Here is an 8,713-nt window from a genome sequence, read left to right as displayed (position 1 = left end):
GCCATTGAACTTGATGTGCTATCCAGGGCTAAAACGTCCAATTGCTCCCTCACTACCTCCATCAAAGCCATCATGGATCAAGTCAAGATGGTTCGGCTTGCTAATCAACTCAATTCCCTTAAGCCTTTGAGCCTCAACCCGTCTCCAATCCCACTCGCCATTTTTACTGACACCAACACTCGAACCATCAGGCTCCACTGCTTCCAGGTCCCGCTCGCCAATTGCCCATCCTCCAGGTCGGATTGGCAACAGACCAGCCTCCTCCAGCACAGTCGACGGAGGCACCGTAAGACGTTTCAACTTAAAAACATACTTGCTCAAAGCAGTAGCGTATATCTTCTTGCTTAAATCTCCTGAATTCTTGAGGAGTGGCCGGGTCGCTGTTCTTGCAAACCGTGGATCAAGCCACTCTGTCGGAAGCGCTGTACCTTTCGGCACGAAATGCGTGACGATGTATAACCACTTCCGATCCCAAGTCAAGACATAACTCCACATCTCTACCTGTTTGAACGCTGTGATTTCACGTCGAAAGCAGGTTTCAACGCCACCAAGATTTATCCCGAGTCTTCCGCCCATCGGTGTACCGGTCTTTGGATCAAGAACAATTCCGAGCTTGGTGTTGTTGGATAATCGATGGAAGCCATGTCGGAAGAGGTATGCGATTAGATGCGCACGACCTACGTCAAGGTCGGCGAAATATGTCGAGTTGGACTTGTGGAGGTAATAATCCACTTCGAGGAGGGAAGTGGAAGTCGTGGCGATGATGGGTTTGAATAGCGCTTTGGGGCCTAATTGGGGTGATTTACGGAAGACGGTATGGTATGAGATTGTGTATAGCACGCGCAGCTGCTCGCCTTAGCGCATGTCTGGTATTGAGAGGGTAGAATGTGTGTGACTTACTGTCCAGACGAATGGCATTGACTTGAAGTTTGATACGACGAATATGACGGTCAACAGCCCCAAGATTCGTGTGCTTGTAATGTTGACCTGGAAGTGGTGTTTTGTCTCATCCGTCTTGTCAAATGCAGCGACGAGAATCGCAAAGATCAGGACACCGAGTCCCAGTGTTTTCAACTTGCCCAAGCCAAACGCCATGACGACCCCCAAACGAGATTCAGCTGGACAATTGAGGCAAAAAGATGTGATACTGTCGTGTGAGAATGACTGAACGGAAGATTTCGTCTTGGTGCAGCAACTGTCATGTTGTCTTACATGGAGGTTTCGAGGATCAGCGGCACAATCGAGTCCCGGCTGCGGGGCATGCGCTCACTATAAATTGCGATTGGGTCACTGTAACGCCTGTAGGATCTGACGTCGGGATTGCAGGATCAGGATCACTGGGGAGATTTCGATTGGTGTTGAGCTTGAAGCCGCTCCAGCCCGCTAGCATCGAAGCAGTCAATGGGGCACGACGTTCAGCTATCAAAGCCACGAGGAGCAGGTTCACAGATGACACTACGACAAGAGCAAGACGCTCGCTTCAACACTGCAGCTTCAATCGTGAGATATGTATCACTATGTTTCGCCGCTCTCTTGGTACACACAGTGGCCAATTTATGGTCAATCAAGATTTAATGGCTGAGTGGAGCGCTAAAGATGTCTTGAGCTCACTGAACCAGGCACCATAGTACAGTGGTTAGGCCACGCTGAAGAGTCTAACTGGAGCGGGAACATTACTGTAACATCAGTGTTATCAACACGATTGCAATTGGGATATCCTTCAAGGCCCTTTCGTAGCATTATTCAACCTATGTACCAAATTACTCATCTAAACATTCGATAAACGCAAGTATATCATCTCCGGCCGATGCGCAACACCAGGGAAAGGCTTAAAGCTCGACAGCGGCTTCGGCGTCGGCTCAAGATTGAAGTGCCAAACAATAAGCGCCATCATGATCTTGACCTCCAGTGCAGCCCATTTACGACCTATAACACTAATCAGTAATTATATCAACGCATCAATACACTAAACTTACCAAAACAGGCCCTGGGCCCAGCACCGAATGAATGTCGTGGTCCAGCATTGGGATTAAACGTCAATCGACCCTCTTCATCTTTGACGAGCCATCGCTCTGGATCAAAGTCTCTCATGCCCTTGACGTTCCACTGACCGATCTTACCAGCTGTGCCCTTTGAACTCTCTGATCGCTTTTCTTCGTCGACGGATAGTGAGGGCATGAAACTTCCAGGTCCATTGTTCAGCATCAGAATCTCCGTGTGCTTCGGAACCATGTGACCTAGAATATTAACCTCTTGCATCGTCGTGCGGATGTTGGTCTGGGTGACGGAACCACAGCGCGTAGACTCTTCAATCATAGCCTCAAAGTACGGGAGGCGAGCGGACATGATTTCTGAGACAGTGGGTGCGTCGCCTCTCTCGACAGCAGCGCTGCACTGTTCTCTGAGTTCATCGCGGACCTTCTTCTGAACGTTCTGATGCGTGGTGAGAAACTTGAGAGTCCAGGCAGTCAGGGTGAAGATCTCGTTACCAGCCAGCATGAAACTGAAAAGCTCGTCTTGGACGGTGCGACTCATCAGCTCGGGCGTACGGCCTTCTTTTCGCGCGCTGTCAATTTCTCGGGCGATCACGATGTCGACTGCGCTCTTCATGTGTCGCTTCAGGTTACCTTGGTCCTCCCAATTGAGATCAGTCTGGTTAGAGAACTTGTTGATCGCTTGCTTGATCATGTCTTGGATGACAGCTTCTTTGAGGCTTCGGGCTGCACGTAGAGAGGGCATGAGGTTATAAGCCAACCACAAATGCAATCCAGGTACAAGTGATTGAACACCAATGTTCATGGCGTCGTTGAGAGCGAGACCAGCTTTGAAGACGGGAGGATCAGGGGCAACGGGGAAGTGGACTTCATGATCCATGTCGGGTAGGTTGGTGAACTCAGGCAGCGTCTCGAGAAGCTCGGTCTGAGCACTTGTCGAGCCAGAGTCAAAGCCAAACGTCGCAGCCCAGATGATCTCAAAAGCCGCCTTGCGAATATCCGTCGACACAGAAAACGGTCTACCCTTGGCCAATCTCTCTTTAACTCTCCAAAGATCAATCAGCTTCATAGTAGACTTCCACATCTGCGGTCCAGCAACACCACCCAGAAACGCAGGCGACATTGTATCAGCGACCAACTTCCGATGGGCCTTCCACCGATCCCCAGTCGGCATATGGAAGTGAAACTCCGGCACAAGCGGCATGAACAAACTCCTCAAGAATCTCGAGCGATCAAACTCCTTCGGCGTGCGTCTCGACAAAATGTCAAAAGCCTCGCGGTTATCAGCAACAATGACCCAAGGCTTGCCGAGCGGGTGCACAAAGATCTGAAACACGGGCTCGTTGAGTTCCACGGCGAGGTTGGCGAGGTAGCCAAACATTTCGCCGTGCTTCTTCTTCCATTGCAGGAGTTCCCAGGCGTTGCCAAGGACCTTTTTGGCGTTGGCTTCGCGGTAGACGATGCCGGGGATGGGTTTCGGGAGGAGGGCGCGGCGGATGAGAAGGGTTGTTAGGATGAAGACGACAATGATGATACTAAGGGTTTGGGGTGTTGGGGAGAACATGATGGCGGTGTTTGGGCGATTAGCGAGGGTGCCACTATGATTGTTGGAATAGCAGGTAATAATCTATATAAGCCGTGAAGCCAATTGCATTTAGTGCTTACGAGTGCTGAGGCTCTAGCCCAGGATCAGAGGATTGCGGGATCGTGAATGTCAATTCACATGCTATCATCGCTACAGAAAAACGGCATGTTTATTATCTCTCGAGGGCCCGAGATCTTGACGATTCTCTGCAGGGAGATGCAGCTAAGATAAAGTGCGGCGAAACGTTAATAATTAGTGTTGCTGAATTGGTCAATCCTCGACTCTGGTGATCCTTCAATCCTGTAATCCTCCGACCCCGCGATCCCCAAGCTGACGGTGACTTTCTGGTTACACGAGGCCAATTTCATGGTACGATATTGTTATTATAATTGGACATGGCTCTATTCGATGGAGTATCGGTTCTTCGGTCTTCACCTGTTATCCGACTTCATCCACTGTCTCCATCTATTTAGAGGACTCCGTTGGGTTAACATACCTGAAACGACATTCTCCACTGTGATACCGATACTGCGGATAGCCCTGTACACTCTGTCAAGATGGTCTTTCAACCTCCCTCGTGGGTCCCTGACATCACCACCCAGATCCATCCCAATGCGAATGTCGCTGAGTGGGCACTCGAGAGCCGACGTGCCTCTGGTAGTGTTCGTGCACCTTTCATCTGCGCTTTGACGGGTAAGAAGTATACCCTCAAGGAAGTCAGAGAGAAGGTCAACGCTTTGACGAAAGCATTGTGTAGTGAACTTGAATGGTCACCAAATCAGGGTATTGCTGAAGAAAAGGTCATTGGCGTTTTGGCTGTCAATTCGGTAAACATCTTGAAATCCATTAAGTGAATAATACTAATCAATCACAGCTTGACTTTCTCGTTGTCTGCTGGGCAATCCATCGCATCGGTGGTATCTGTCTACTTCTCCAACCAACAACCTCACCCGTTGAGATTTCCTCACACATGTCCAAAGCCAAATGTGACATTCTCATCACATGCGAAGAGCTACTACCTTCTTGCAAGGAAATCTTGAACCGTCTTCCCAAGGCTCCCCGACGAATGTTCTCCATCAACACTAGCAACACTAAATTGCCCAACTTTGAAGGAGAGATCAAATGTCTACCCCAGCTTTACCAGGAGGGCAGTATACTTCCTGACCTTGAGCAGCTTCAACCAAAGGATGCTCACACCACGGTTGCGTTCTACCTCACTACAAGTGGAACTTCAGGACCTCAGGTATGATGAGAACTCTCGCCTATATCACGGTGACCAACGCTAATGGGATTAGAAACTTGCCATAATTACCCATGCTAACCTCATCGCCAACGTCACCCAAGCAGCCGTCTTTGAGAGCTCAGCTGGGTACAAACATCCTGACATCGGTCTTGCTGTACTGCCGCTGAACCACGGCTATGGTCTTGTCACTACACATGCTATGTTCGTGAGAGGTGACTCGGCCGTTCTCCACCCGAACTTCAACATGCAGTTGGTTCTCAAATCGATTCAAGAGCACCGCATCTCCCGTCTATATCTTGTAAGTTAACTTGTCTCAACTTTCTGAACGAACAATAATTGAGAATTAGGTTCCTCCTGTCATTGCAGCGCTAGCAGCAAACCCCGTCTTGTTCGAGATCTTTGACCTATCGTCTGTGCAAGATGTCGTTCTTGGCGCTGCAGCATGTAGTGATAGTGTGACCAAGAAGATGAAGGCTTTGATGCCTAGTTGGAGTCTCCTAGTCGGATACGGTAAGCTAACATCAATACTTCAGTAGAACCCCCAACTCTGGCTGACACCCCTCCCCCTGAACAGGCCTGACTGAGTGTGTATCCATTGTGACGTTTAGCCGCGCCGCTGATATCATGCCTGGCTCAAGCGGTTGTCTGTTCCCGTCCAACCAAGGCCGTCTCATCGACCAGGATGGAAATGAGATCACATCCTACGACACTGCTGGAGAGTTGTATCTCAAGTCAGCCGCCATGATCCCAGGCTATCTAGATGAAGACGATGCTATGAGGACCAAGTTCACCGTTGATGGCTGGTTGCCCACCGGCGACATCGGCTTCTTCAGACGAAGCCCCCACGGCGATGATCATCTTTACCTAGTTGACCGACTCAAGGACATGATCAAGGTCAAGGTAAGTTCAGTATTCATCCTCACAAGTCATTCACTAAAAGTACCCAGGGTCTCCAAGTCAACCCCGCTGAGATCGAGGAACTACTCCGTGTACAGCCTGGTATTCTGGACGCAGCAGTCATTGGCGTTGTAGACGATGAAGCAGGCGAACGACCGCTGGCCTTTGTCGTACCAGCCAAGCAAGACATGACTGCACAAGAGAAGAAGGAGCTCATCCTACACTTGGACGAGGCTATCAAGGCTCAACTTGATGAGACCCACTGGCTACGCAAGCAGATTCGTTTCATCGAAGAGCTTCCCCGCGGTCAGAGCGGTAAGGTGCTGAAGAAGATCTTGAGAGAAAAGGCAAAGCAGAAGGAGTCAGCGCCTATGAATAGGGCCAATGGGACAAACGGCAGCCTCCCAGAGAAGAGCATCGACGGGGCGAACGGGATTCATGCACAAAACGGAACAAGCGAAGCGGCACGGGTTTAAAGCATCTTTCTTTATACGTAGTCAACTCAGTTTAACAATCAAATCGCAATTATTTCAACAGGCATCAAAACTTCGAACTTATGTAGAATGCAAACAATGAATGCGACGCAAGTAATCCATCACGGTGAAAGGGTGCCAGCAACAAAAAGGTATCTAGAACATGAACAGGTAAGACAGGTTAGCATCTTCGCTCTGACCGACAGGAGCACCAGGGAAAATTTGGCCCAGTAGATGAGCCCTTAGGCAACTCACACTTAGCACGCCTTGCTCCCTAGAGCGTCAACCAAGGGACCCCAGACCTGATCGTTATTCAGGGCGCTATAGATGATCGAAACCCAAGACCCTATAGTTTGTTTCTCTCGTCCATTGATCTTGACCCCAGGGCCTCTACCAGGATGCTCCACCAGGCCTTGATGAAAAGGCACACCTAGTTCGTCTCTCACAAAAGAGTATAGTCTCATAGAAGCATTGCCCAGAAATTGCTTGGTAGGAGGGTTGAGGAAGAACTCGCTCCTTGTCTGGGTGAATGTGGAATAAGCTAAACTCTCCAAGCCTCTCCGGAGTGGCGGTGCCGAGACAAGATGCATCTGGTGCTCCTCAAGGTGCTCACGAAGGACCGGTATTGCTTCCTTGCATAGAATCTTGCATCGATCTTCGAGATCATAGCACGCCGAGGCATTCCAAGATTTGACGATAGTCTCATGGAGACTCTCATAGATCCCTTCCGCTACCTGATCTTCAACCTCATTCAGGAATGGGTGTACTACAGAGATCAACTTGCTTCTGAGCGCCTTGAGATACGTCATATGGAGCACTCGTAAGTCCAACGCCTGACAAACGGCGAATAGATGCGCGGCGCACATTTGCATGACAACATCAGCTGCTTGAAGAGTATATCTTCCTGAGATCAGCGCTAGAGAATTGATCGCCTGGTTGTGCATCTCTGCGGATTGGACATGGGGTGTAATAGGGTTGGCAAGATACCCAAGCTCTGACAAATAAGCTGCCATACTAATGTCAATACCTTTCATGGTAAAGGATAAGCTGGGATCGTCGGCGACGAGATTGGGAGGAAGACCTCTGTTCATGGCTGGGTTTATGATTTCAGAAGAGAGGCTGAAGAGGAGTTTGCCGACCATCTGAAGAGCTAGGCGGGTCTTTTCCATTCCGTTGGTAACTGAGCTAGAGATGAAGTTGGCGCCAGAGTAAACCTCGCCAGAATGTACGTCGATGATGGGATTATCGGAAGTTGAGTTGAGCTCCACTGTGATCTGAGATAGCACAGAACAGGCATCCTCAAGTTGCGGACCGAGCCACTGTGGAGTCCCGCGTAAGGCATACCTATCCTGAGCAAGACCAGGTCTGAACTTATCCTCTTCCTTGAGGCTTTGAACGAGTGAAGATCCGCCGAGAAAGTGCAGTATAGTTGCAGAACACTCTACCTGCCCGGGATGAGGACAAACAGAAGAGATGAAAGGATGGTAATTCTCAGCCTTGCCAAGTAGCGCCTCACATGACATGGCTACAAGCCCTTGGGCCAGTAACAATATCTTGTTTGTCTCATGAACAGCCAGACAGCCTAATGCAGCTGAAGGAGCTGTGCCGTTGACAAGCCCAAGACCTTCCTTGGGTCCAAGGGCAATTGGCTCTAGGCCAGCGAGCTCAAGGGCCTTATCAGCGGACAGAACAAACGAGGTCGTTGTGCGGACGCGAATGTCGGGGTTGCCCTCAAGCATGCCGGCGATATATGATAGAGGGATCAAGTCACCAGATGCAGAGATGGATCCCCGCAGTGGAACAATAGGCGTCATGCCTTTTCGGAGTAGGAGAAGGAGGGCTTGGACGAGCTGCAGGCGGACACCTGAGTGGCCCCGAAGTAGTGTATTGCAGCGAATCAGCATGGCGGCTCGGACCCAGGTGACGGGCATACTGCTAAGCGCACTTCCATTTTCGTCTTCATTATTCAAGATGCCCGCTTGGGTGAGCTGCAGTAATGCTGACTGCAGAGCGGGGAGGTCCTTTGTTCGTGTATCAGCGCTTCCACCAAAGCCTGTATTGACGCCTAGCACTCAGTCAGATTAAAGATCTGAGACATTAAGGGCAGGTAATCTACCGTATACAAAGTAGCCTTTGGCGAGATACTCTTCGAGCAGCACGACACTTTTATTCATGGCGTCTGCGATATCGTCTCTCTTTGCCACATAAGCATTGCAGTTATACCTGGTATGCTTGTAAGCTTGATGTACTATAACAGGAGTGGTGACTTACTTGGCGACTGCAATCACCGAAGCGACATCAAGGTCGGACCCATCGAGAATCACAAAACCGCAATCCTTGATACTCTGGATCTTTTTCCAGATATCGCAAGCTTGGGAAGCATGAGCAGGTGAAAAACTTGAAGGGTCAGTGGCCTTGGTGCTTTTCGAGGCATCGTTCTCCCGGTCTGAGACTGCAGTCACATGATGACCACAGCCAGAAAGATGATCAGTGTCACGAAGCGGCATTTCAGACATTTTGG

The 8,713-nt window shown here is 49.9% G+C and overlaps 4 protein-coding genes across 4 annotated transcripts; 1 reads left to right on the top strand and 3 right to left on the bottom strand.

Annotated features, from left to right (window-relative positions):
• Nucleotides 1-18: 18 nt before the first annotated feature.
• Nucleotides 19-1,095, bottom strand: FVEG_16824 (hypothetical protein; the record flags this gene model as incomplete). The annotated part of the gene is made up of 2 exons (XM_018906063.1): nt 19-846; nt 901-1,095. The coding sequence occupies 2 exons, from the start codon at nt 1,093-1,095 to the stop codon at nt 19-21; spliced, it is 1,023 nt and encodes a 340-aa protein (XP_018757822.1).
• A 673-nt stretch (nt 1,096-1,768) lies between these two features.
• On the bottom strand, nt 1,769-3,558 carry FVEG_10550 (hypothetical protein; the record flags this gene model as incomplete). Its single annotated transcript, XM_018899708.1, has 2 exons — nt 1,769-1,926; nt 1,977-3,558. 2 exons carry the CDS (start codon nt 3,556-3,558, stop codon nt 1,769-1,771), a joined length of 1,740 nt encoding a protein of 579 aa, XP_018757823.1.
• Nucleotides 3,559-4,136: 578 nt separating this feature from the next.
• FVEG_10551 (hypothetical protein) lies at nt 4,137-6,195 on the top strand (the record flags this gene model as incomplete). Its single annotated transcript, XM_018899709.1, has 6 exons — nt 4,137-4,406; nt 4,454-4,822; nt 4,875-5,120; nt 5,170-5,332; nt 5,397-5,722; nt 5,770-6,195. The coding sequence occupies 6 exons, from the start codon at nt 4,137-4,139 to the stop codon at nt 6,193-6,195; spliced, it is 1,800 nt and encodes a 599-aa protein (XP_018757824.1).
• Nucleotides 6,196-6,449: 254 nt separating this feature from the next.
• On the bottom strand, nt 6,450-8,708 carry FVEG_10552 (phenylalanine ammonia-lyase; the record flags this gene model as incomplete). Its single annotated transcript, XM_018899710.1, has 3 exons — nt 6,450-8,257; nt 8,309-8,415; nt 8,464-8,708. The coding sequence occupies 3 exons, from the start codon at nt 8,706-8,708 to the stop codon at nt 6,450-6,452; spliced, it is 2,160 nt and encodes a 719-aa protein (XP_018757825.1).
• Between the last annotated feature and the right edge of the window lie 5 nt (nt 8,709-8,713).

Source organism: Fusarium verticillioides, chromosome 11, assembly GCF_000149555.1.
Source record: "Fusarium verticillioides 7600 chromosome 11, whole genome shotgun sequence".
Classification (NCBI taxonomy): Eukaryota; Fungi; Ascomycota; class Sordariomycetes; order Hypocreales; family Nectriaceae; genus Fusarium; species Fusarium verticillioides.
The sequence above is the reverse complement of the archived record's forward strand: the minus strand, read 5'-3'. Positions and strand labels throughout refer to the sequence as shown.